The sequence below is a fragment of the Trachinotus anak genome, unplaced genomic scaffold (genome assembly GCF_046630095.1).
Source record: "Trachinotus anak isolate AG129_WGS33_773 ecotype Australia unplaced genomic scaffold, CSIRO_AGI_Tana_v1 ptg000028l, whole genome shotgun sequence".
NCBI classification, from domain to species: Eukaryota; Metazoa; Chordata; class Actinopteri; order Carangiformes; family Carangidae; genus Trachinotus; species Trachinotus anak.
The window spans coordinates 16635973-16663660 of NW_027273879.1; the positions used below are offsets into that span (position 1 = coordinate 16635973).

At 42.1% G+C, this 27688-nt stretch overlaps 1 protein-coding gene across 7 annotated transcripts in view; it reads left to right on the plus strand.

The window, feature by feature from the left end:
* Positions 1-6261: 6261 nt before the first annotated feature.
* Positions 6262-27688, plus strand: part of vav2 (vav 2 guanine nucleotide exchange factor) — a 205247-nt gene continuing 183820 nt past the window's right edge. For 3 of the 7 annotated variants that reach the window (XM_071467067.1, XM_071467066.1, XM_071467070.1), the window contains exon 1: positions 6263-7714. In XM_071467067.1, the coding sequence (XP_071323168.1) occupies positions 7511-7714 (204 nt within the window). In that variant the 5' untranslated portion in view covers positions 6263-7510. Of the gene's footprint in view, positions 7715-27688 lie in introns of all 7 variants that reach the window. The other 4 variants (XM_071467068.1, XM_071467065.1, XM_071467071.1 and 1 more) reach the window with 4 other exon arrangements.

A 27688-nucleotide genomic window follows, 5' to 3' on the forward strand; every position in this document is an offset into this window, starting at 1 on the left:
CAGTCTAGACGGCAAGAATATCGTTTGTAGTAAATGAACCACAGCATAAAAAAAAAAACACTTAAGGGGCCTTTTATGTTATTATATTTTTCCCCCTGGCATTATTAACTATTTGTTTGCTGTTAATATAAAGTCAACAAGTTTTAAGAGTTTCTCTGGCAAAATGTTTGAGTTTATCTTCATCAAGTGCCACCTACATAGGCCTTGTTTTTCTTTAGGGAAATAAAATAATTAAAAAATTTAAATATTAAATTTGACAGTATTAAAATATCCTTAATATTGTGCTGTTCAGTAAACAGCAGCATGGCGAAAGAAAGGCCTTTTGCCTGAAACAGAAACTCCACTTTCAGTTGGCCTGCCAACTGCTCTGCAGAAACTGGCACGTTCCCAAAGCTGCCCAGTTCAAACAGCTGGTGCCTCCATCAGCTTACGCTCCATCGGATCTCAGCGCTTAACTTCTTTCAGCATGGACTAGAACCACTGGGGGCTGTGCAGTCAGCGAGGTTTACACGTGAAGCCTGTGATGGTAAAGCACTGGCTCATACGGGCAGAGAGAAGATAACAAAATCAACTAAGTGGACAGGCTGGATATGTGTGACTGCACACAGCTTGCGGTTTAGTAATCAACCAGGAGATGGCCATCATGCACCATCCTACGGTTTGCTGAGGGTACTTTTCATAGTTTCACTATTGTGTTGAAGTAAATAATGCTAATAAGGCTAAATAGCTTCTGATGTATTTGATTTCTTTTTTTCATTTTTGATTGATTTGTAACATATATCACATTTCATAAGAGAAATGCAGCTGAAATCATTGATAGAAAACAAGAGAAAACTTTTTTAAAGAAAGAACAGACAAGATACATTGTCCATGTTCTTTAGTATATTAAAGACCCTTTTCATGGAACAAAGGCTAAGGATAAAAAGAACGTATCAATTGAGTGTGGAAGCTGGGGAAAAAAAGATGAGGATGCCCCTGCAGCCTCCCAGCCCAGCTTGCTGTCCTTGCACAGCTCGTGTTGCAGCGGGACATGCACTTTGTGACCCGCCTTCCCATCATGCTACACGGAACATGCCACCCAGCGGCCCACGCCAACCTTGGGGTTTGATTGATCAATGCCCCAACTCTGATGACAACTAGTCATTTCTGCCACTTCTGGCCATCACTCACATGCGCATGAATCCAATGTTAAAAAGACCACACGCACGCAACTCTCCAGACACAACACACAAGAGACTGGGTTTGCTTTGATTAATGGATCTCTGGTTTTCATTTTCTTTTCTCCACCTTGTAGAAGACCAATTTGGGGGGGGGGGTAGAAACTCAATGAAAGTGGCTTCACAATGTCAATTTGAATCAAGGTATGTAGAATGAACTGCACATGCATGCACTTCTGCTCAGTAAACGATCTATGCTAATGTGACATATCAAGAATCATAATTGCAAATTAGCTGATGATACAACTGTTCTCAGTGAAGTCGAAGCGTCTTTTTTTGACGTGTTCAATTTGTAACAACATGCGCGGTGAATATGGTGAATCGATTATTAATCTATTTTAGTGAAGAGATGTTGCCGAGGATGTTATTTTGCAGCCCTGCACTGCATCACGTTCACATACAGTATATTGTCCTCTGGGAGTTTCCCAGCACCACAAGCTTATGCTCCGCTGTATCCCTGGATCAGCGACGGATTACATGCCTTGCACCAAGGCACTCAAACAGCAGCTGTTCAGGGACAGAAGAGCATTATTTTTTCCCCACCTTCATTTTGCAACCATTCAAAGGGAGAGGCTTCTGGTTCAAGTGCCATGTGCCCCCCCCCCCTCCTTCAGGGGATCAAACCAGCAACCTTTACGTCACCACTTTTTCTATTTATCCCACAGACATTACCCCAGTTCCTCGTGTTTATATGCTGTGTGTTTTCCTTGAATGTTATCGGTTGGTTTTCCGAAAAGTGCAAAGAGGAATTAAAGTAAAAGCCCTATCAGGATATTCCAACAGCATCTAGCTGAATTTGTCTGACCTTCACTTATCTGTCTAGACAGGATTTACAGCTCACACAGGCGCTTCTCTTTTTACAACAGTTTTTCAAATCGTATATAGCTTCACATATTATTATATCATTTGTGAACACTGATCAGTAAAACCACAGTCTGCTAGCAACTTTTTTTCCAACTCGCTGTGGAACTGGTGTGAGCATGGCAACACGGTTCCCCCTGGAAAAAAGGCCTGCTTAAAGATTTATAAGCCATATTTTAGGCTGATGGGGCTGTTCAAAAGGTCTTTAAAGGTTAAGTGATCTCAAGGCTCCATCAGCCAAACTCAAAGGCCATTGTACATCGCAGAATGCATGGCACAAAGGACGCTATCAACAGCCATTCACCCCGCACATTTTAATATGCCCCGAGATTACAGAGTTTGTCAGAGTTAGGGAAGGTTTTTGTTAACCATCTAGAGTCCAGATTTGGTAGAATCTTAAACAAAGGGTGCACTCAAATGTATCTTTGACTTATAATAACAGTCCGTCTTTCTCACAACACATTTCTTGAAGGTTGGGGCCATTGAAAGTCCAGAAATGACGCTCAGAATTGGTTTCAAGACCAGGGAAACACCAAGGGATGATATCTCCAAAAGCCCACAGACTTTTGGGGAGCCTTACCCTGTTCTGTAGCACCTGTGGTCAGTTGATGAAGCATGACCTCATCTTTAAACCAGCTCTCCAAGTGATTCCAATAAGATGATGATGATGCAGTTAAGCCCTGGGGTCCAGAGCCCTGAGGTGGATTGGAGGATACACAACCAGCCCACAGAACCTGTAACCTGGTTGCTGTTGATTGACTGCCCACATCCTCAGTCGCTGTAAACACTAGCAAAACCTATGAAAGACAGGTGCAGTGTCTTAAGGGCAACAGGTGCATCAGAGAGGTTTTTGTCAGAGAATCAATCTTCTGAAGTACAATGGATGAATGCAGGGGGATGAAGAAGTGATTCAAATTCACCACCTCCAAAAAATCTTGGAGAACCCAATTGATATGGGGTCGAGGGCAGTGCAAAAATAACAGCTTCCATTATCTCTGCACTTCACTTGCAATTAGAAGCTCCTGTGTCCCTGTCTGGAGTATGCTCGTAGGTGGAGGTGTAAACATTTTGGATACACAGGTGTAATTCTGTCACATTATTCTGAAAACACCTTGTCTATTGTATCTCTATGCCTTCTTGACATGCAGTGGTGTAACACATTTGGGTGGAAGACCATTTTTTTACCTGCCAATCCCAAACCAGGAACTAAAAGTGGCTTCAACTCAAACAAAACAAAAAGGCACAGATCATCAGACTTTGCTTTGCTGCTCTATTTTATGCCTTGAGATAGAATTTGCCAAATGTGCTACATCCCTGTGGAAATCTGGAGGTGGGAAGAGACAATGATGACTGAGCTGAGAAAGTAATGAGACATGACCAAGAGGATTTAACAGGGAACATGTGGTATATTGATGTTAGTGATAATTAAGTGATTAATTGGCCAATTGTGATTATTTTATTAACAAGGACTGACACTGGGAAATCTAGGAGGAGAGAGCTAGAGAAAGGATTTTTTTCAAATTAAGGACGTGAGCAAAATAAAAACCCCAAAATATCTAAACAGCAGTGGGATATTGTCTTATAAAAAGCAGAAACAAGCTGTGAAGATATCACTGACACATTATCATCACTTAGGCTGATATGTCAAACTTCAAACTTCACTCTCTTTTAGGTCTGTTTTTCTCTCCACAAACTCCTGAGGCAAAAATCTGGCAGTGTATCTGCTAAATGCTCAACAAGTCGCTAACTTTGTCGGCCACTCAGTGAAAACAGCCTGTTGTGTCTGAAAAAGATGCAGTTGAGAGCAGTAAGAGTGGACCAAACAGCAAAGTTGTGGGCTGTAAAACCCCTTTCACATCGAACATAATCATTTAATCAATTATTAATATAAAAATATTGATTATATCGCAGCTTAAGAGAATATTATTTTACTTTACAGAGCAATTCAACAAGCTGTTTCTCAGTTTTGCTACAACGTTAGCATTAACAGATGTTTACTTACCAGTCTAGAAGAAAGAGTTCAGCATCAAACTGCTTTCGTTTACTTGCCAAGAGCTGTCTCCAGGGGTGGAGAGCAACACCAGTGTTAACTTTTGTTTGTATCACTTATTTTCTTTTATGGTCCCACATTTTGCACTTTTCCAGTGTTTTCTTTGAAGTTTTGATGTCAGATATATTCAGAAGAGAGGCTCTGAGCTGAGTGTGAGCGATCGAATAAAAATATAGCAGATTTCAGGTTAACACTCAGACATCAATCCTGCAAGGCTGGAGGTGGGTCCAGATGGGCTGTGCCAGGGGGGGTATGGCTGTGAGCGGTGACTGTATAGTTGTGACATCACAAAGTTACAGAAGTCCTGACAGCTTGTTTGTTTGTGGCACAGTTTGTCAATATGGGCTGTGTGTGTTTCTCCGTGGACTGAGTGCTTTGATACTTTTACAGTATTAATATAGAACCTAGACCTGCTTTATAATTAAAAAAAAAAAAAAAAAAAATGGAAACCTCACTTTATACAAAATGGGACCTGTTCCAGTCTGTCTCGTCACTTTCTGATAGTGACTCACTGCAGCTTCCAATATCAAACCCTGATGACTGCTCACAGGGCGTTTTTTAACCTCTTGTATTATAAAGACGACAATGGTTGAAGCACTTGTCAAGTGACAAGAAAACTTAAAAATAGCCCCTTTAAGTTTGTGAAAGGCTGATTTGTTGATGAAGCATGCATGTACAATACCAGGATCCTAAAACTGAAGCAGCTAAATGAAATTCAGCCATTATTCATTTTATTATTTACACTTTTCCTATTTTGACATGTCAAAATGTCCTCTGCAAAGAAACTATTCAGTGTGTTGTGTGTCTCTGGGCTCTGTTTGCAACATATTTTATGGCATTACCAAAAGATGACAGGTATGATGGGACATGCCATGACAGGCTCATCACATTTTTCAGTAGTAAAGAGTACATTTCCAACCACGGCAGCGGTTAGCGTGGTGGGTTTAACGATACACTCACCAAGCTCTTTATTAGGAACACCTCTACACCTGCTTGTTCATGCAATTTTCCAGTCAGCCAATCATGTGGCAGCAGTGCAGTGTATAAAATCCTGCAGGTACAGGTCAGGAGTTTGAGTTAATGTTCACATCAAACATCAGAATGAGGAAAAAATGTGACTGAGTGACTTTGACTGTGGCATGATTGTTGGTGCCAGACAGGCTGGTCTGAGTATTTCTGAAACTGCTGATCTCCTGGGATTTTCACACACACCAGTCTCTGGAGTTTTAACTCAGAATAGTGTGAAAAACAAAAAACATCCTGTGAGCAGCAGTTCTGTGGACGGAAACACCTTGTTTATGTGAAAGGTCAGAGGAGAATGGCCAGAGTGGTTAGAGCTGACAGAAAGGAGACAGGAGCTTGGTTCACCATTGTAAACCGTTTCCAATAAAAAAAGTTATGCAATAGGGAAAATCAAGTGCTTTTGTGAGCTTAACCTGCAATTTTAAACTATTTTGGAGGCTCCAGCTATCCCTCCCCTCAAAGGTCAGCTCAGTCATGTCAGCTTGCTGTTGGTCAGTGAGCCTGTGGGTCAGTGGTGTAAATTTACATGTCAAAGTTCACAAAAGTTAAACTGCACACAGAACATTCACACAGATTGATTTTGCCTTTCAAATCTTAGTGTGTTTTCAGACCCTTCAGACCCGCCATGCTTGGTAAATACACACCTTTCAAACTCCACACCTCCAGTTTGTAAATTGAGCTGTTCAGTTAAAGATTTGCACTCTCCAAGGACAAGCTGAGATAACCCTGACTGTGTCACCAGGGGTCAGTTTCTCAGACTCTACAAAGCTCCTCCAGAGGCACAGGGGACATTATAAAACTGTTTTCACAGGCTGAGCAGTATATGCAGATTTTGACTCATAAAATAATGTAGCTAGGTATTTACAATAATACACACCATGGTGAGCAGCTACTCTGAAAGTTTCCACCAAAGTACACCTGCCAACGATGGAGTTCAGTGCAGATGTTAGAAGCCTCACACAGTTTGGACTCTTCCTGTTTTCCTAAATGTCATTTTTTCCACTTTGCATCACGTCCAAACCTCATATACCCACGGAAACAGTTCACACTGCAGTTAAGGCAGAAAATTGTTTAATTGTTTATTTTGTTTTGTTGTTGTTTTTTTGGAACTGTCCCTTTAACACCCTCGCATTAGCAGACCGTGCAGTGCGCGCTTCACCCGTCAGGGGGCGCATCCACAACTCCCAGTTCAAAGAAAAATATTCCCCGAAACTCACATTCTTGGACTATGGAGCCACTTTAGCGAAGTGTGGACACTCTATCCAACTCCTCACCTTTGCGGTAGATAATCAGCACCTGCGGGCCCGCTCGACCACCGGGCCGGGTTCTGTGCAGCGCGGGGTCGGGAGCCGGGACCCGCTGAACATCTCCGTCCGAGAGGGAACCGAGGAGAGAAAGGGAGAGGGAGAGAGAGAGAGAGAGAGAGAGGGGGGGGGGACACGAACGGAAGGAAGGCAGAAATCACAGAAAAGCAGAGCTGTGTGTACGCGTAACCCTGTTTCGAGCGTGCGTAAAGGCGCGGAGCACAGGGACAGCACCCGGGTAAATGTAAACGCTGCGTCTTGTTGTCACTGGACGTGGATCCGCGGCCGCAGAGCGATGTTCAGATTGTGTTGTGGGAAGAGGGAGATCCTGGCGCTGTGGACAGACTCGCGTGTGTATTATCTCGTTTCCTCTGTTACTTCTCGCTCTGGAAATCACTAGAAGTTCTTGTGTTTTTGACGTTTAACTTGTGAGGAAACGTTAAACGCGGTAGGTGGCTCCGGACTTTGTTTTTTTTTTTTTAACAACTAAACAGACTTGAAACGCTGCCCCCCCCCCCACATTGTGTTGTAGGCTGTGCTGTGAGGTTCGCTGAAATGTGAGACTCTGGTGGAGTCGATAGGCTACATGACAAACCGCTGCATCCAGCTGTTGTATTTGCCTCTGTTGTAAAGCCTTCACTCACGCCCTTTGGATTGGATATGTTGACAAAACTTTTTAAGAATGAAGAAGGTTCCCGTGGCCCGTCTCTGTTTTCTGCCGCCGCCTGCTGAGCCTGATTTAATGAAACCCTGTTACTGTTTGAGTCATTCTCAAGCTTTCATCATTTCCATGTTGAGAGGACGGGAGAGCTGACATGCGTCAGGGACGGGGATATAGTGCGGTGACGTGCTGCGATTAACATAAAGTTGTGAAACTGCCTGATTATCGAGCTGATAGTGAATGACTGAGGCGTCCGGCGCTGGTAGGGAAGCGACCGTAGCGCCTGCTTGCGCGCCGTGAACCGCCGCTGTCAGCCCGCTGTGAACCACCTCGTTGACTCGGTTACTTTGTGAGGAGACCCCCACCCCCCCCCCCCCACCCCCCCGGAGCCGCTATGGAGGAGTGGAGACAATGCGGGCGGTGGTTGATAGACTGCAAGGTCCTGCCCCCGAACCACCGGGTCGTTTGGCCCTCGGCGGCCGTCTTCGACTTGGCACAGGCCCTGCGAGACGGGGTGCTCCTGTGCCAGATGTTGCACAACCTCTCGCCCGGATCAGTGGACCTGAAGGAGATCAATTTCAGACCCCAGATGTCACAGGTGAGTCGGCCTCGGTGTTAACTTCGCACCAGCAAGTGATGGGTTAGATTCACACCTCCAGGCTATGTCTTCCTGCGACGCACACATGCTTGTATGTGCTTCTCACTCACACCTTGGGATTGCACAGAGATGTTCCATGCATTGCTTTGATTGTGAAAGCTGATTACAGCATCTTATTACTGGATTTTCCCCAGCTGGTCCACAGATTTTTTACACAGAAACCTTCCTGTCACAACAAGCCCACTTCTTGGCCCCAGCCCAGTTCAGCTCTACCATCAGTACATCTGTGATCACACAGTTAGAGCCTACACACAGTAGTAGGGGCTTAAACACCTGAAGTGTCCGTTTATTTTTGCACAGGAAGGAGCTATGTCCACACACCTTTTGACAGTAAGGTGTCATCTCGGCACACAGGTGGTGGCCTCGTGGTTTCCTGCTGGGAAATCAACATGTGTAAGATTGCTCATTGTCATGTTATCAGGAACACAAAGTGTCAGTGAAACAAACACATTTACTTCAGATTAAAGGGTCTTGAGTGAGTATTATCAGTGCCGTCTACTTTTAAGTGCAAAGGGAGCAAAAATGATCATTTTCTCAACAAAGAGGAATTAAAACAATGTACCAATCCTTGGTTCAGTTATTTGCAACATTTTTTCCTTTACTGTTGTTGACCCTTTGGAGTACCAGGGGGGTGTGGCAGTTCAGTATAGGGTTGGACAATTGAATAGAAATACTTGAAAATGAGTGCTTGATGGTTATGTAAGATTTAGCTTATACTCTTTCGGTTCAGTAGCAGCATTGCTATTATAAGGGGGCAGCAGATTTTTTTTTAACATTTTACCCGCATCACAAAGCAGCATAGGGGTGAATAGAGGAATAACCGTCTCTGTATATAATTGGACTCAAAGGAAACACAAGTCTGCATTGTGGTGCGATTAGAGGTTTAGAGTCTAGATACCACACGCCTCTGTTTCTGGAAAGCTCCCTCTCCACTTCTGCTCGCTCCGTTTTCCAAAGCCAATACGAGGAAGTGTCGGGTGCCACAGGAAGTTTACGTGACCACAGCAGCAGAGTAAAAGTGCACTGTGGCGAACCTTTCTATTGACTTTTTTATCTACCCTGAAGTCTGCTCTGAAGTACCACTGAGCCTCCATTACTGTAGGGTGATAAGTCAGGGAATTGGCATGGTGAATGGATCACGGTTGCCTGCATCCAGAATTGTTTCAGTTATTCTTATTGTCATGCCCTGCAGAGGCCGAAACAGCTCTCGTACCACAGCGATTGCCCACTGACAGCACATTTGTCTGATATTCTTGGCACAGCTTCCAAGAGTCTGGCTTCCAGTCTTTGTGTTGTTGGATGCCACTGTCTAGTAAACACTCATTCCTTTTCCTTTGTGATTCCAGATATGATTATTTGATTGGTCTATCAACAGTATTTTATTTGACAACACTCTTGATAATTAATTGATCTTTGAGATGATTTATCAAGCCAACAATGCCAAATATTCTGGTTCTGGCTGCTCAAATGAGAGAATGTGAGAATCTGCTGCTTTTCACTGTTTTGTATCAGTCTTGATTGCATGTTTTTGACAGTCTGTCAGACAAAACAAGCAATTGCATGATATTACATCATGGTCTAGGAGCTTGTGATGCCATTTTCTGACATTTCTTAGACTAAATGTGTTAATAGAATAAAACAACCAACAAATTAATCAGTGAAAGTAATTGTTTGTTACAGCCCTAGTCTCCAGTCCTTTATTATTTGCCTTCTGAGCAGCGGCACCCTTGTCTTATCAGCTCCAGAAGCTACTGACTTCCATGATTACAAGGCGAGAGAGAGGTCTGGATGACATGCTTTGATCCGCCCACTAATCCCATGCTTCCCAGTCCCACAGTGTGGATCTGCAGTGAGGGTGGAAGGGGTGCCCTCAGTGACAAATTGGGTTAAACAAAATCCTGGCAGCAGAACAGTGGTATGTGATTTATGATAAGGAAAAGGTCAGAGCGCGTGTGCTTTAACACTCAGAACACACAAAGTCAGTGGCTCAGCCAAATGAAGAGGAGGTGAGGCAGAGCGATTACATTATTTGCTCCGGACAAAATTCATCTCCCCATCAACGGCTCCGCGCTGATTGATCGTTCCCGAAGTTGAGTTTTGTCTCTCATTATGCCTTGCTGTCACAGATTTGTTTGACACAGGAAGTGTGTGTTAACATTGGTTATACTGCCGTGTGACCTGAAGCAGTTTAGTCTTTTGATCAAAGCGTAACACTCAGAGAGAGAGAGAGCATGGGCTTCTCCATTTTCTACTGACCCACTAATTCCATTCAGTTGCTGCTGTTAGCCGACCCTCATCACAATAACGCTTTTTATACGTCGGCACCGATCCCAGTTTGTGCTCCAGTGCATGATCATTGTGTTTTCGTGGATTCTGTGGGGCAGAGCCTTGAGTTTATCCAACTGGATTTTATGTCTGTTAACTTATTTCAAGTTAAAGTAACTATATATTATTTTATATAATCAGTTCTTACTTCTTGTTCTAAGTTGGATTAACTCGACTGCTGCTGCACTCATAGTTTCACACTGACCACTGTGATGAAAAGTGCCTTAAACAACAAGCGTGCAGGAAGTTTGTGAATTACAGATCTATCTCTATCATGGTTTGTATTGTTTCACTTTAAAAACCATCTGAAACTTCAGAGACACAGTTATGAAACCACACAGAACAACTGTCATCATGCAGCTTTTTTTTTATCTCAGAAAGAAAAAAGGTTCTGAGTGGAATTTTAACCTCGCAGATTTAAAGCATAAATTGCATGTACTGACTAAGCTAACCATGTTTCTAAATAACTAAATGAGCAAACAATTGCATCTGACATTTTATCACCTGAAGTCATGACTTTAAGTTAATCTTAATTTAAACTGATAAAGTGAATTATTATACATATATATTTTATAGTGCAAAAGTAAAAAGAGTAAAAATTGCTTTCCTGCTGTTCCAAATAAAGAATACAAATGTATGTTTAGTTGTCAGGACTCCGTCACTTTAAATGCTGATAATATAGGTTTATAATAGTCCCGAACAACTTGTTGTTATATATGCTAGATAATATGTTTCAGTTTTTTACAGTGAACGAGACACAAACAACAGTTACTACGTGAACAAAGCTGTAGCGGAAGCTTCGTTACTAGTATGGCTCATCAGGCAAAAAGAAATGTTGGCATTGACCAAAAGCATATTTATCAGAGAGCTTCATGAATTACAATTGAAAGATAAAAAATCTTTAATTCAGTTCTTAAAAATGAGCGAGCATGACTCCTGGAGAATGAGTTCAGAAATCTGTGCTTTGTTGTGGACGGGAGAAGTGGTGAAGTGAGCGCTCACAAAGAAGCTATCAAGATGACCTTCACTTGGGTGGTCAAATAAATCCCTGACTGTATTTTAAAGGGTAGTGAGGTGTTTGTCTTTACCTCAAGGTTGTAAACGGATGCTTAATGAGCACTGGTGTTTGGAGATGTTTTGGAGCTCAAAGTGTACATATCTGGAAGCCAGTGCCTCAGGCTGCGTCTGAAAGACAAAGACTGAGCTCTGCCTTCTCTTTTGCAGTGTTTTTTTTATTTTTTTATCCTGTTAGTGAGGTAGTTGTGAATACCTTTGGGATGACTCAGGCGGATATATTTGTGTGTGCTGCTGTGCTTTTGTTTCTGCGCGTGTGTGTTCACATGCTTGCTTGTTATGTGTGTGTCTGTAAGTGTGTGTGTGAGAGATGTTACAGTACCTGTGTTCAGATTGAATCACTGTTGGCTGAGCCCAGAGCTCTCCCGGAGCTTCTCTGAGCTCCGCGGGGCTCCAGATCTCACACAGAGCCTGCTGCTTCCCTTCACAGTAATTGAGATTCTTCCTCTTTGTCCTGCTCCCACCTGAAATATTGGCTGCTGCTGGCAAATAACCAGAGCTGATTTGAATTAGGTGGTTAAACTCTGCCATCAATATGTTGGCAATGGAAATATAAACAAGGATAATCATGAATGTATCAAATTGGGGTCCATGTGCTTTCATTTTCAGGTGGTTTTCTCAAAACCTGCTGTTCATTTATGCCAGAACAGTAGAGAAATATATATTTTTTTAGAGGACAGAAACACCACGAGTGAAGTGGATTAGTCTGCCTCTTGAAAGAGAATTTGAGATTAAACGCCTCCTTGTCCACCTGCTGTGGGGAATATTGTTATAAACCAAACTGCTGGTAAAAATAATTGAGGATTCACCATGGAGTGGTTCTCCAGATAACTGCGAGCTTGTCAGAGAAGGTGCTTCTTTGCTTTGCATGTGTTATTTGGAGGTTATGGTATGTGGTCAAGAACAGGCTTTCAGCATCTTTCTCAGAGGAGGACTAAGCATTAAAGCAGCAGGAAGTCGTCCAGACAACACGGCAAAATTGGTCTTGCTTGGCAGAGCAAACATAGCCATTCATATTGACAGTGCATACGAATTAAATAGCAAGTCGAGCACGGGTATGTGTTCAGTCTGACTATCACCTATATTCAACTGTGTGGAAAATGTGAAAAAGTGCATTGTGTGCAATTTTCCGGTCTTTTCTGTCCAAAGTATTTGTTACTCCACCATTTTTCCACCTAAAAACACCACTGGCTATGGCTAATGTGTTAGCTAACAGTTGCATCATCACAGACACAAAGCAGTGTTAGGATTTATTTGGAGTTGAGTTCACCACCTGGCAAATTTAAATCTTGTATTTGTAGCCCTGGTTTGGTCACAGTACCTGGCTTAGCGTGCTAGCTTTTCAACCTTTTTCGGTTGCTATGTGCTAACCTTTGCTGGCTGCTGCTTGATGTAAGCCAGGTAGACTACAATAGGTTTACCTACCTGCCTACCTGCCTACTTCTGAATGAGACAGGAGAAACTGAACCATACAGTAAATGTGCCACAAGCCCAGAACTACCGATGAGCTAGCAGAGACTAAAAAGTTCTACAGAGCTGTAGTTAATCTGTGTTATTTTGGCACTATTTGCTAACCCTCTCTCAATACACAGTCATCTGAATTAGGGTTTACATATGTTCTTCTGCATATTTTCCCCATACTCAAGTTCTACCCGAGCTTAGCCATTGGCTTTAACTCTTTGTGACTGCTTATTTTGCTTTATCAGCATATTCAGCTACAGTGTAATAATTCACAAATCTTTGTGTTTCTAGCTGACCTCACAAGTATACAGTCCTGTGGCTTGATCGCCGGTTATGCCTGTAACACTGAATACCCCGCCTTAAAGAGCTCTGTGGGGCTGGAAATAAGATCAGAGAAAGTGTATGAACCGGAAAATGACATGGTAAATGCCAGCCCATGTACTATTCTGAAGACTGTGTTTGTGACCAGTGTAGGGAGGGAGGTGGTGACTACTGTAGACAACCACCCGCCCCTGCCTCCCTCAGGAGTAATTTAATCTCCGCGTTTGGTCTACTGTTGACCCCGTGACCCCAGTGCCTGCCGGATGCAGGTAATACTGCTAATGGAGCTCGTTAGAGACACGTCCTGGGTTGCACAGCTGGGACGGTGCCACTGGCAGCTAATGGGATTGACAAGGAGTGAATGGATCTAGGCTGGGGGATTCTAACCTTCTGTGTGAGGTAATCCTACTCCTAAGGTCATGAAAATCTTTTTAGCTGGAACTTTTGATATTCATGTGGTTTGTGTGTTGACATTTCAAGAACTGGCCCGTAAACAGTGTTTAGGAATGGCTGTAGCCTTTGTCTCAACCTGTCAGTGTAAATTGCAAGCTGTGAGATTAAGCTATGAGACCTTTCACAGGGACGTAGGAACACTTCAGATGGGTGCGCTCATCAGTTAGGGATGGGTTCCCATAGCCGATTTTCATTTTACACCTGGTTCCAAGTCATTCATGTTCTCTGTTTAGCTAGCCTCTCTCTGACACTAGAGAGATTGACGAAGAAAAAAAAGGCTGATGACACATACAAATGTGACAACTCAGCAACTGTTATAAACAGAAATGAGGGACCAGGTTAATCGAATGAAAGTGAATGAAACAGCTACAAATAGCAATATTTGTGGGAGCACTGAGGATGAAAGGGGGAGGGGGCAAGTTAGAACTTGTGGCATTTTTGGTGAGTTGAGAAGGACGAATCCTCCGCCCGCCAGTGTTACACTGTATTCTGAGATTCTGTGTCCTGCAGCATTGCAACAAAAAGTGCACCCTCAGGTAATACTAACTGCATACTGCATGCAAAACAATGATGCTCCCCCAAGGAGCAGTGTTTTCCCTCACAGCAAAAGGAAGAATGAGTGAGGACATGGTTAATGAATGTCACAGAGCAGTGATAAAATATGTCATGAAAGCTCTTCAACCCTTCAGCACAACAGACAGTCCATGGTTTTGGTTTGCTAGTTAATTGCCACAGTCTCTGTTTGTATCAGTGTCATGCTTTTCCAGTAAGTGCTCCTTAAATCACAATTAAAATCACCAACTGTGTCACTAATGTGATTAGAAATAGATTTTGAAATCCAAAGTTAAATGTTACACAATTAAGTTAAAATATGTTTTGTTCCAGGACTGAGTAAAATAAAAGACAGTACACCTTTTTATTTAACAAACCATTTGAACAGATTTGATAAGGGATTTGAAAAGGTTCAGATTTGATGAGTGTATTCAGAACCAGCTTCAGATCTGAGGAAATGCTATAGAAACCCATCAATTTATCTGATTTATGGCTGGAACTAGGGTCAAGTTAACTTTGCTGTTGTTCTACTGATATTTCCCCGACAGCAGATGATCAAACCTGAACCTGGTCAGCATAATAATATCATAATCAATAGGAATGAATCCATGAAAATACAACTCAGGTTGTACAAAAAAAATATTTAATATTCCTTTAATCCCAGACAGGAGGTGTAGCGATGCATTGATCCCTAATATAGTTATATTTCTTTTCTTAACCTCTAAAGCTGTTTTTACACAGAGGAAAGTGTACAGAGCTGCAGATTCCCAGAGCTGTTGGGAAACCAGCGTCCCGTTCAAGGTCACTTCACTGGGGCGGATGCCTTTCAGCAGGAGGGAGCTTGAACTTTCTCAAGTTGAAGGACAGTCTTGGTCTCCACTTGGCCTAAAAAATAAGTATTTCCTTGGGAACACATGTAACAGACTACCAAACCAGCAGCGAAGGTTTTAGATGCCCAGCTGCTTCTGTTCAACATTTTCTTGTCAGCTAAGTAAGAATTTATCCCGTTAAAATAACACTTGTCAGCTGCACAAACATTCAAATATCCTTAACATCTCAAAAGAGGTGTTGAGAGGTTTCTCTTTACTTTTTTGGTGCTTGCATATGAATAGACTGGATGAACAAGGGATGTGAGAATATGATTTTTTTTACTGTAGTTATTAGTTCTCCAAAAAATGTAACTGGATATTATCATACCACCTAAACAACAGAATACAAGTGTGACCTCAGTTCTATTGAGGTGAGAACATCTGCCCCTCTTTGCAAAAGTGTTAAACACCTTCAAAAATACACCATTTATGAAGTACACCATGAAATGCGATGAACAGAAACCACTGTTGTATTTAAAAGGTTCTAAGAGATACAAAGCTAGTGATTGACTTCCTGTTAGAACTTCCTTTTTAGACTGTGCATCAGCTGAGCAAGAAGAGGGGATGAGTTCATGGATTGGACCAGAGACTAAAGTTCAATTACTAGTTCAGATAACTCAGCCTTTGTGCTTCCTGGTTCCTGGTTATTTAATTGTGTTGTGTGCTACGCTGCTGTGAAGAGACAAGGAAACATGACTTGAGCAAAAACACGTTTCTATGCACTGAAATGGTATAATGTTGGACTTTACACTTCATTGCTGTTTGTCCTTTATTTGCTCAAGCACTTTTTCCCTCTAATATATAATCAAGCAGTCGTTAACATCTCGACCTCCCCACCACAATAACAGAGCATATAGCTATTATATAATAGATACACAAGCCTGTGCTGATGGGAGAGGGAAATATTTCTTTCTAAATACAGCAGAACATGAGGTTTCAGCTCCTCTATACATTCGTTAGTCTGCTGTAGGCTCTCATAAAATAAATAAATATGAGGCTGTAAAAGCGCATCGCTCGTGTCATTATGTGAGAAGAAGAATGCACAGCACAGACTTAAACAAGAAAACAGTTAAGTAGTCGTTGTATAATGCAAGAGTCGAATGAATTGTGTAGCGGTTGAGGTCGATATTCATCATGTGCAACACATAGACCACTGCAGCTCTGCACGCCTGCTGCTTGTGCAGTGGGATAAAGAAACGGGAAGTGAATTTGGAATTCAAACAAGCCCCCTTTTTTTTTATTTCTGACTTTCTTACATACAGTAAATACCTGCTACATCTGCATGAGCTGCGAGTAACACAAACCACAGCTGCCCTAAGATGTGGCACCGAAGCAGATTTTAGGCCCTATGCAAACACTTCAATTCCCCCTGGAGAGAAAGGCCATTTTTAAAAAAGAATGTAAATGTAGATTTAAACATAGATTCACAATCGGTGAATACGATCAATGATTTAGTAGTCATTGAATGATATAGATTAAATGCCATGTAATGTAGTTCTTACAGTTTAACTTGCAACTTTTGATTGGCACACAGTTTAACCCTTTCCACTCACAGATCATCCAAACGGTGAGCACTTAGCTGCGCCAGCCCCAGCGTGAATGCGGGCCATTGTGGACACGTTCAGCAGAAATGCTGTTCGGGTTGAGCATCTTGAAGTACCAAATTGTAGAGATGTGAGTATGTGTTCAAGTCACAGCCCGGTTTGATTCATGACAGAACTAATAAAGAGGAAGATGAAGGCTAGTGGGCGGATAGGTGCTGGGGGGAATTTTCTATCACTTGTGTGTTATCAGTGGCAGTTGTTTGATATGCCTCAGCACAGGGCTGTGATGTATTATGGTCAAAACTTTGGGACATATTTCCATTATGATATGAGCCGTGATTTCAGTTGAAGTGGTCATTTCATTTCATTTTCACTGAAAGAAAATAGAAATATGATGATGACGATGATGATGTGATTTTTATTGGGGTTTGTACCAAACAAACATCTTCTCTTTTGCCTGGAGAACATGATTTGGAGGCTGGGGCATCTCTGTAGCACTGCAATGCTTCATTTATGGTATGATGAGCCACATTTTAAGATTTATCAAAAAAAAAAAAAAATACAGCTCCTGTGTTAATGTATGTAGGGGAAACACTGGCCACTGTTAGAAGTTAAATTTTTCTGCTCTGTGGTGCATATTCTTAAATTGTTACACTATGGTACAGTACACCATATGATTATGCATCAGATGTGCTCTTCATTTGGTCTCTTCCAGTGGTTTGAACATGACTCATCCAGTTGGTGCTGAAAACCAGAGCCACGCATTTTATCATCGCTCCTCCACGGAAAAGCTTCAGGACATTCATCTGACTCGCTCTTCGTTCTCTTCCCTGCATTCCTCGGGGGACCGCTGTCCGTCTGAAACGCAGGCACAGCGCGGGAACTCCGAGTTGACCTATAATCTTTCAGACTGAGAGCTGAAGTGACGTCATGCAAACGCAGCTTAAAGAGTGGAGAGTGACGATAGCGTTACCTGTAATTCTTCCTTCTGTTAGTATCCTCTCATAATTATCTTATCTAACTAACCCCTGGGGAGACGTGACACTTTGAGGAAGCAGATCCTCCATGGCAACATGTTGCCTTTTCCACTAGAGACGAACAAAGAGATCATGCAGCCTTATGGGCACCGTCTGATTTCTAAAGAGGCTCCATCTGCATAGTGGTTGTTGGGGGTGATTAGCATGGGCATGCGGTGGAATGGCGCCTGAATCTTTCTACAGGCAGCCTTGCTCTGCTGGGTGCCATCGCTCCGCAGAGAAACAAGAAAGGCGAGGCCACAGTCCTGTCTGTGTAGCAGCGAGCCAGATGGCTGAATCTCTCCCCTGCCGTTCCTCTCAATCCACGCCACAGAAGATGGTTTTTTTTCCTTCTCCTTCTTTAGTTGATTTTGACTCTTCATTTGTTAATCAGCTGCCAGTGTTTTTTTTTTTTTTTTTTTTTTCAGGCCTTGACTGGCATCTGTCCTCATCCACGACTGTCAGTCATGACACTTTGTCAGAGCTGTCCTGTTGTCAGGAGTCTAATTTGAGATGTTGTGGTGGTGGACTGATTGTGGCTGTTTCCTGCGGGCAGGAACAGATTAGGATCTGAATTGTACTGCGGGGAGAGGCTCAGCAGTTCCCAACCCCCCACCCCCCACCCCGTGGACACCTCCAAACCCAGCACACACAAACACACATACTCCCAATACATTAGCAGCCTCTTTTCTGGGGGGAAGATAAACAGCTTCATAGTTTCTGTATCTCTTGTCAAAGGAAGCAGATATTATGCGCCGCTGTGAAGCACTGCCTGGTGGCTGCTAAGTATCGCATGAGTGTTTATATGTTGCAGTAGTCATGGATTTTTCCAGCGTTCGCCACAGAATCGCCACAAGAAGCACCGATATCCCATTACTGACGTGTATTGATCATATCACATAATTGGCTGTGGGATAGGAAGGGCACAAAGGTAGGGTTACAGCGCCAGACTCAGTCCCGTAAAAGGCCAGTGCTTATTGATCTTTCTCCATGGCTCAGTCGCTTGTTAATCATGCAAACAAAGTGGAACAGTGTTGCAGGTTATGGAGGGCGGAAGAGATTATTTCCTCATGCTCCACCTTCAGGCCCCGGCTGCGCTTCTTTGTGATTTGTAATTTTAATCTCCCAAGTGTAGATTTGGTGTTGTGTTACAGTATCTTTCAAACATGCTAGATTCCATTTAGCAGTATTGTCTTTACATAGATGACATTTCAGTTATAAGATAATCTTTATCAGTCAAAGAAGGTTTTTTTTTTCTTTTTTTTGGATAAAATGCCAGAAATGGTAACTTCATAGAGTTTAATTTTACAAGTATAACTGATCTGCAAGTAAAAAAAAAAAAAAAATCCAAAATATAGTGAGCTCATCTTAGTATTTATGAAGCTGTAGCCAGCAAGTGTTGGCAGTTTTCATCTGACATTTAAAGTGATGAATGAAAATCATAACAGATCAGTTTTCTGTTGAACTAATCAGCCCGTGCACTAATAAACCGCACAGCATGAACTTGGGCCTGTGAATTCAATTTTGAAATTAATCAGATGAGTGATTATGGGCATAGAGAGAGGAAAAAAAAATCTCATCATGGTGCGATGTGTAATGTCTTCATGTGAGGAAATATCCCCACCATCACCAGTTCCAGTGCCAGGCAGGGGCATAGTCTTGTCAGCAGGACTACACCCACGTTGTGCAGTTGAAGGTTGGCCGCTTTAGCCACTGGACTATCCTAATACTGAGAAAACAAAACCACCTTGTCAGTCTTTAACAGACGTTCATTTGTATTCTGGAGGTTTTGAACCAGCCCTCAGAGTCCTTCAAATTCTACATTGTTAGTCTTTCTCCATTAATGTATCTGAAATAAGCTGCCACCTTGCATACTAATTACATTGTAATTGTTACTGTTAACAAAGGCCACGGAAACCTACTTTCAGCTTTTATCTGCTTTGGAAGTTCTCTTCCTGCATTTTCCCAGCAACTTAAGAAATCCTCGTCTGGTGGACAGGAATGATGAGGCAGAAACACTTTTGGGAGCTAAAGTGAAAAAGCCCAGAGGAAAAATAAATCGGATAATAGTTCTGAGAATGTACATATTATATTATGACTATGTTGAGCAGTGGTTCTCAACCTGTGGGCCAACAAATCATTTTCCAAACAGTACAATTTTGGTAAATTTAGGTGAAAATATGTCATTTTGTCATTTTATAATATTCTAGTATTAAGCTTATCACTGTGATAAGCCAATGATAGGATTTATTTATTTATTTATTTTGTCGCCAGGCAGACCACATCACGCAATCGCAGTCTAAATGCGTGCAGATAGATCACATCCATGGCCAGACCTGGCGTATCAAAATGGATAGCTCGTTAGCGACAGGAAGAATTAAAAGGAAAGAGAATCAAGAAAGAGATGGTGAATCTCTACTCTCAAATAAAGTAACTTTGAGCTTCCTCTGCTTTCACTTCGGTCCTGAATGTTCCATCGTTTTCAATAAAATAAAAAAGTGCACTGAGAAGGCATTATTTGGCCTCTGTATTGTTATGGGGTCAGATGTGGGCTGCCAGCATCTTTGAGACCTTTTTCAAGTGGGCCACGAGTTGAAAAAGGTTTGGAACCAGTGTTGCAACACTGAAACGTTTTACAACTGTTCACACTTCAGAAGTCGGAGCTGTATGTGTTTATATTTAGTCTACTAGTGGACTGCATCGCTCTGTGAGGGCCTGCTTTCTTTCATTATGCAGCCGGCGTGTCATCGTGTAACTCAACATTACACTCTTCTGTAGTCCATTTGCATGTAGTATGGTTGCAGTGTTGGTTTATGAATGAGACTATGTTTAATGTCCATGTCATTTACTGCCCTTGTAAACGTTGAGACGGTAGAGAAGAAAAGAAAATGGTTCTTCTTTTTTTCCTTTCAGACAGAATGAACAGAATCTCCATGGTTTCCTGTAACACATACGAGTTGTCCAGTCCCTCTGTGACTGATGATATTTACAAAAAAACAATTTCTCAGAAATGCCAGCCGCAGAAGTGCAGGTGAGCTTCCTCAGTCCCATTTCCCGTCTAAAAAAAGGTGAAGAAAAACGTTAAACCTGCCACCAGTTCGGTGTTAGCATAATGAAAGCAACGGAGTGTGAAGAGAGAAAAGCTAAACAATTTAAAATTAATGGTGGAAGCTCCTGGGGAAACAAAGAGGGGAAGAGACACACACACACACACACACACACACACACACACACACACTCACACAGAGAAGGTGGAGTCACAGAATCTGATTGAGAGGAAGCTTTTAGTGGCTTTCTCCTGTGAAATTGAGCATGTCCCTCACACTGACGCGCAGCGCCCGGCTAATTCCCCACAACTCACCCTCAATGGCAGACAAAGATTTGCCTTAACTACACAACACCGTGACAACAAGCGGGATTTACAGGCACGGTGGTGGTCTCTGGGTTAGAGAACCTGCTCACAAACCCGAACCTAAACATGTGTTTATACTGTCTTCATGGTGACTCTTTAAAACCAAAGGATTTCCTTTTTACCTTTGGAAATCATCCACAAATTTTACATGACCTTTGGCCAGGTTGTTCTTTATAGTCAATTATTAATGCACCTGTTAACACACTTCTTCCCTTCTTGCCTGTGGAAACCTTCTTACAAACCTGTGCAACTCATACCCTAATGAAATCAGATATTTAGTCAGAGTTTTTGAAGCTGGACTCAGTCATACTTTTATAAATCAGATCTGGCTGCTGTGGGCCAGACCACACAGGGTGAAAGACGTTAAAGTAAACCTACACAACCTCTGAAAAGCAATAAAAGTCACATACTCAGTTGAACAAACTCACAGTTGAATACTTACTCAGCATATTTACCCAAAAAGGTTATTTCTCATCCTTCTTGGCTTCATTCTTGTGGCAAACAACAGCCTGCTTAGTGTCTCTGTCCGTAGGCCTGCGGTCGTATCACTGAGCTGTCCTTTAGGAATGTTTTACAAATATTGCATTGCAGCGGTTTAATAATTCACAATGCAAGGAGTAATAATTGACACGGTCTTCAAGGTGTTATGTCAACATATTGAGACAGGCCCTTTTATGTGTAGATTGTCATCAATGGCCTGTTTATTAGGTACGTCTCGCTAAAACAAATGCAATCTAATACACCAGCCCTGCAATAAAGCTTAGCCTAATGGAGGTATAATGTTTTAGAGCTAACATTTTATTTTGGAGGCTGTAGTTGCAGTGCTGTTGAATTGTATTAAATTGTATCTACCTTTGTGTGGGATTGACAATATATTGGAGGCACCGTTGTGTATAACCGCATCAAGGTAGAATAAGACCGAAATTTCTCCTTGTTATGTAGCTGGTGTGTGGTGTGTAATATTTCATTTGGGACAGTAATAGCAAAATGTCAGCAAAAACTTGTCTCAGTCACAATAATAAACAATAATGTACAAGCCTGTAAAATGTAATTAGTAACGACAGGGTTGATTCATCCTTCTGCGTCTGTTTATCCAAGTTTTCCCTTTCCTTTTCTGAGGAGATTCACAGCTTCCTACTTCCTGCTTAGCATAAGCACTTGGTGGGATAGAGAGCCAGTGAGAGAAAGAGTTGTGTAATCCCCTACACTCCCTTCCCCTGCACTTAGCCAGACAACAAGAAACATCTGGATGGAGAACAGAGAGTTCAGAACGCACCCATCCCCACCTTGAATGAGTCCAACAATGCTTGGCTCAGACTGTGCACTTGGAGTCTGGACACCCTACTGTTATCCCACCAAACCCTGTGCAAGTGTTGCATTCTTATCATGACTTTGCTGATTTCTGAGGAGAGCATGTGGGTGTGTTCTGTTGTCGAGTGCTGGCTGTGTTGTGCAAAGTGTGTAATTTTCTTGCTCTGAGTGGGGTAAAAGGTGTTATTTTCCTCTCTACATTTCCATCCTGGCAACCTGAAACTGGTTTTCCAGAGGTTTTAATATTGTGTATCTTCATGCTGTCGGCGGAGGTGTGTTTCACTTTAGTCCTCTATCATTTAAAGGATAAACTCCATCATTTCTATGCTTGTAGCTCTTGGTTAAGATCACAGTAAATGTCCTGTATTTCACTAGCTTCTCCTGTTCTCGTATTTTAAGACTTTGAGCACCAAAAAAGGAAAGTTCCCTTTACTGATGTGACACAATCTTTTTCTACATCAGTGATCCCATGTGCAGGTGCTGCAGCCAGAATTAGAACTGTGGAATAAAGTGGCCTGACTTCTGCTTTTATATTTGCCTTCTTATTCAACTGTGTCTGTTTCAGTTTCAGTTTCTTTCCCGCTCGTTCTCTTGCAGCGTGGCGTGCCATGTCATGAGACAGTGGTTGGATGGAGTGGATACATTTCCCCCAAACTCATGCAAATTATTTAACTTTTCTGCTTCATTGGAGGTGGTGGGCCTGTGGTTCTTATGATACTTGTGGCCCAGACTGCCATTTAGAGTAAAGAGTTATTCTTATACTGTTAATCAGGGCTGAACAATGAAACATTTCAGACTGAAATGTCAATCTGAAATGGGGCGGTTTTCAAATTGCAAGAGACGCAATTTAAAATATATCGTGCATTACTGATAGTGTCTTAACAAACAGAAGCAAGTTGTTGTCTTTCTTTCACCCTTCAACAATAACCATCGCCACCAAATTTACTCAGCTGTAGATAATTCACGTTAATAAAACATTAAATGCCTGAACGTTATTTTGCTGATCTTCTCCTTGCATTCTGGTCTTTGTAATTTTAACGCTTGACCAAAGATGGTGTGGCAGCTAATGTTAGCAACTGGCTTGGTAGTTGTCAGTTGGTGGTCTGAATCCGGACCTTTTGGTTCCAGTGTAGTGAACAGCTCGTCCTGTCGTTCTGTGAGGCTGATGTTTCCGTTAGCTTAGGCGGAATTAGTGCTGTGGCAAGAGCAGCAGTCAGATGAGAAAACACTGTTAAACATGACTCGAGTGTTTCAGGGTTTCAAGTTGTCCACGCCTCTCAACCAGAAAAGTGTAGGGTACGCTAACAGTATGTGAGAGCATCGAGATTCAGTAAAATAAATTCACACAGAAGCTGACTTTTTTTCTGATTGACTGGTTGTGGCAACGCCTGACATAAAGCACAGCATCTATGACCACAGTAGTTTCATTTATTTTGCATAGAAAATAATTGAATTTAAATAGGCAATTATTTTTTACTCAAATCATTCATTTGCTTACTGTGGAAACTGGGCTTTTTTCTGTATTTTTTATCAGACCTGCACAGGTTTGACCATTATTTTTCACACAATTTGCAGCTTTTTGTGTTCACATTCGTCACTAAATGAAACTAGGTCTGTCCCTCCCTCCTCTTTTCAACCATGTGTTCATTAACTCAATGACAAAAGGGTTATCTCACAGGAGAAATGTCCTTTTCATGTATGAAACCCTTTTGCTGTCCTCACCTTCAAACACCCGCCTCGCAAAGGTTACTGCCTTTGGTATACAATCGAGACATGTGACTGTTTCCACTTTACCGGCTAACATCTAGCTGAGGGGCTGATTGTATGTTGAGTTTGACCTGCTCGTCTTTGCCCCTGGCAGTGCTCTTTCATTTCACTCTTCCTTTCCTTGTTTTTCCAGCATGACTTGACCTTGATGGAGGGGTATAGGGGGAGTACGGGATCACATTTTCTCCCTGACCGCCACACTCAGAAAGGCTTCTGAGATGATGAACTATACTGCTCGGTGACATTCATCTTTCCCACCTCCTCTTCTCTCTGCACCTCTCGCCTCACCTCCTTTCTCTTGGTCGTCTCTGTTCCACTTTAGATCTAGAGGAAACAAAATAGCTCATAAGAGATAGATGGCATATTGTCCACATGCATATTCTAAACTCAATGGAATGACATTTCTTCTTCTAACTGCCTACAATATTTCTGAATTAGGAAGAGCTCCATAGCACGGGATGATGTGCCCCATTAAAGGTGTGCCACCGGTTAATCAAGACATTGCATTGGATTTAGAAGCAGTGCGCAGACATATTGCATCTCCTAGGTATTTAATTGTCTTTAAATGTCAGCGCGAGTGATGATACTATTGGGAGATCATTACAGGCCTCGCTGGCTTAAAATAGCTTACTTATAACCAGACAGCTGACTGGTACTGGTGATTGGCTGTTTGACTGACAGAACTGATATATTTTCTCCTGCTGGAATTTAATTTGTGTAATCATGGAGGCAGCCTGTTAGAAACCCAAAGCATCGCTGAAGACCGGTTTGATTGATAACTACAAATCTGTTTTTGGCTTTGGTCTGTCAATCATGCTGCTATGTTATTTGTGGGAAATATAGAGTACAAAAATACTTCACCACTAGTCAGTCAGAACCAAAATATTTTATTTTCTTTGAATGTTGTCAAGAAATTCCAAAAGCCAACATGAATGTAGTTCATGATCTTTATTAACAGTGATGAGGTTGATGACCTATTTATTACTTAATTATGGCAGTTAGAGAACCAGAACCTTTCAATGAGCTGTTGCATCTTAATGTAATTTGGTCTGTTAATTTGCATGTCTGGACCACTTAGCCATGTAGATAAAGACATTATCAACTTAATGGAAATCCTGTTGTTTGGCTGTAGTTTCCTTCCCTTTAATGGTTCTTGAGCCACTTTTTTTCTCACATGTTGAGAGTTAGCAAGAAAAATTAGACCAGTGATGTTGGAGTCACATCAGAGGATGCTCCAGTCAAAGCTTTTGTTTTGAAGAACCTTTGTGTTCAGCCATGCTGGTGGTATGGCTCTATTGATGACAATCTCGGTCCATCTGTCGGTCAGTTGGTCGCCCACTTTGGTCCAGACTGAAATATCTCAACAACTATTGGATGAATTTTCATGGAATGATGATTGATGAATGTCATTTGTATAGAGAGAATGAAGCCTAGTGGCTTTGGTGATTCTATAACCTTTCCTCATGCACCACTAGCTAGTTAAATTTCCTATCCTGCAAAATATCTCAACATCAGCTTGATGGATTGGCACAACATTTGGTTCCCAGGTGGTTTCCTACTGACTTTGGTGTTCCCCTGGGTTTTCCCTAATATTGGTACAGGCATTCATGTCCAACCTCAGGGTGAACTATAACAGCTTTTGGTGATTCCCTGACTTTTTCAGTTGAAAGCTAACCAGCATCACCATCAGCACCAACTGTGTGCTGTTTTTTGTGCTAATGTGTTAATGTTAGCATGCTAACGTGCTAAAATAAGAGTGTCAACACAGTAAACACTGCTTAACATCACAAGTTAGTGTGTCATTGTGATCATCAAAGCATGCCTTTGTTAGCATTTAGCTACCTAAGTACAGCCTCACAGAGCTGCTACAGTAGACTGCTATTTGTCATATAAAAGCTAGCCTGCTTTAGTCGCTCAGTAAAAACAACAGATTTATCAGCTACAGGCGTTTTTCTAATATTGTATATGGATATTACAGTGTCTAAATACAGGTTGGCCTTGTTTTTGTTTAGTTCCAGAATCGAATAAATTTAGCAGCTGATTTGTTTTTTCCCCATTTTTATCTCGTGCTCTCACATCCTGGAAGCACTGAACAATGAACTGCTTTCTACATAAGAGTGTGTACCTGAACGCAACTGCATGCTCAAAGGTGCGTGTGTATGTGTGAGACATTGTAAATGTGTTAGCTAAAGTGCCTGAGGCGCTTTGCTTGAGGATGACGGTTCAGCTGTCACCCCACATCTCTGAGATCACTCTGGGAGCATTAGGTCGGGGAGGAAAGGTTTCGAGGGCGGACTTGAGGGCGGAAGGAAACTTCCTCATCGAAGAGCTCCATGAAACCAGACAGCTGAATGTGAGAGGCCCCTGGCCCGCTCGCACCCCTGCTGACACTCCTGTCGTCTGTGCTTCCTGCTCCATTAATTAGAAGAGGCTTGGCTAGCGTCATTGGCCAGTAGAGGAGAGATTACTGAAATATTTAACTTGAGTACTTGTACTTTAGGCTACCTCGGGTTAAGGACATCTGAGAGAATATTTAAACATTTACAAAAGTTCCCAAATATACAGTTTTCAAATCTGAGAGTACTGCAAAAGATTCAGCTGGTGTATAATTTTTAGTCAATGGACAGATAAAGGAAAACTGATAAATGAGTGACACTGGATTATGCCATGGAAATGTTTTTCTTTCCTTAAATGCTTCATTTACACTTCACCTTGTATTCACTCAGTGCTTGAATGCTCATAATGTGTTATTACCTTGATCCACGTGTAATTTTCATTGGCTGTTTAGTCACCATTAGAAACATCAAAGCTTCAACACAAGCATCAACAGTGGGAGTTTCTCAAGTGCAAGTAACTGTGTCTTTGTTACTCTTTGTTATGCGTGGCAGGTGTATTTTTATCAAGGTTTTGATACAACAAATTATTATCTGCCCTACTTTGCACCTTACGCAGGTACAGAGGGTAGAACAGCAAGATATGTGTGGGAACACCAATGCTTCAAAGCTGCTGTAACCTTGAAGCGTTAACGCCTAATTAAAACGGAGTCCACGAGGCACTGAGAACAAACAGGATCCTGCACACAATCCTGTCTTCAGAAGCACAATCAAACCGGCGGAATAAAAAGAAGACATTTCCATTTTCTCATCTACTTAATGACAGGTTCCTAACGCCTCAGGACAAACGAGGGAGCAGTAATGAGAAAAACAATAGGATGGCTTGCTAGACAACAAAATGTGATGGGAACACAGGATTCCCTGCCATTTGTTTCATACCGACTTTAACGATGCACTTGATTAATTGGCTATTTTGTTGTAAAGCAGTTTTAGCAGCACTTCCCATCGCAACAGCCCGAGGCAAAGCAGTGTGAAACTTTTAGCTAACATCTTTGGGATGGCTATACAGGCGTGTTTTTGACAGCTGTGTCCCCCAAACAGTTTACTGAACGGGAATGTACCAGAAAAAATGTCTCCTGGACGACTTTACTCTTCATTACAGCATCTGCTTCTTGAATTATTCAACCCGCCTGAGATCATTAGGCTTGTTTCTGGTTTACATAGCAGCAAACACACCTGTCATTACAGCTGTACGAGACTCACTTGTTATTCACTTGTTATGGAATGGTTGTGGTGTTGCTAATCCTGCACAAAAGTAAAGCTTGAAGGATATTGGGAGTTTTGTTGCCGTTTGAAATCGGGCAACGGGTCATGATCTCAGTGGAAAGGAAGAGTGATAGTACAGCTTCAGGTTCAGCTCATGCAGTGCATAATGCATCATGTTTATTGACTGACTACCGTCTGTCCTGGCTGTTA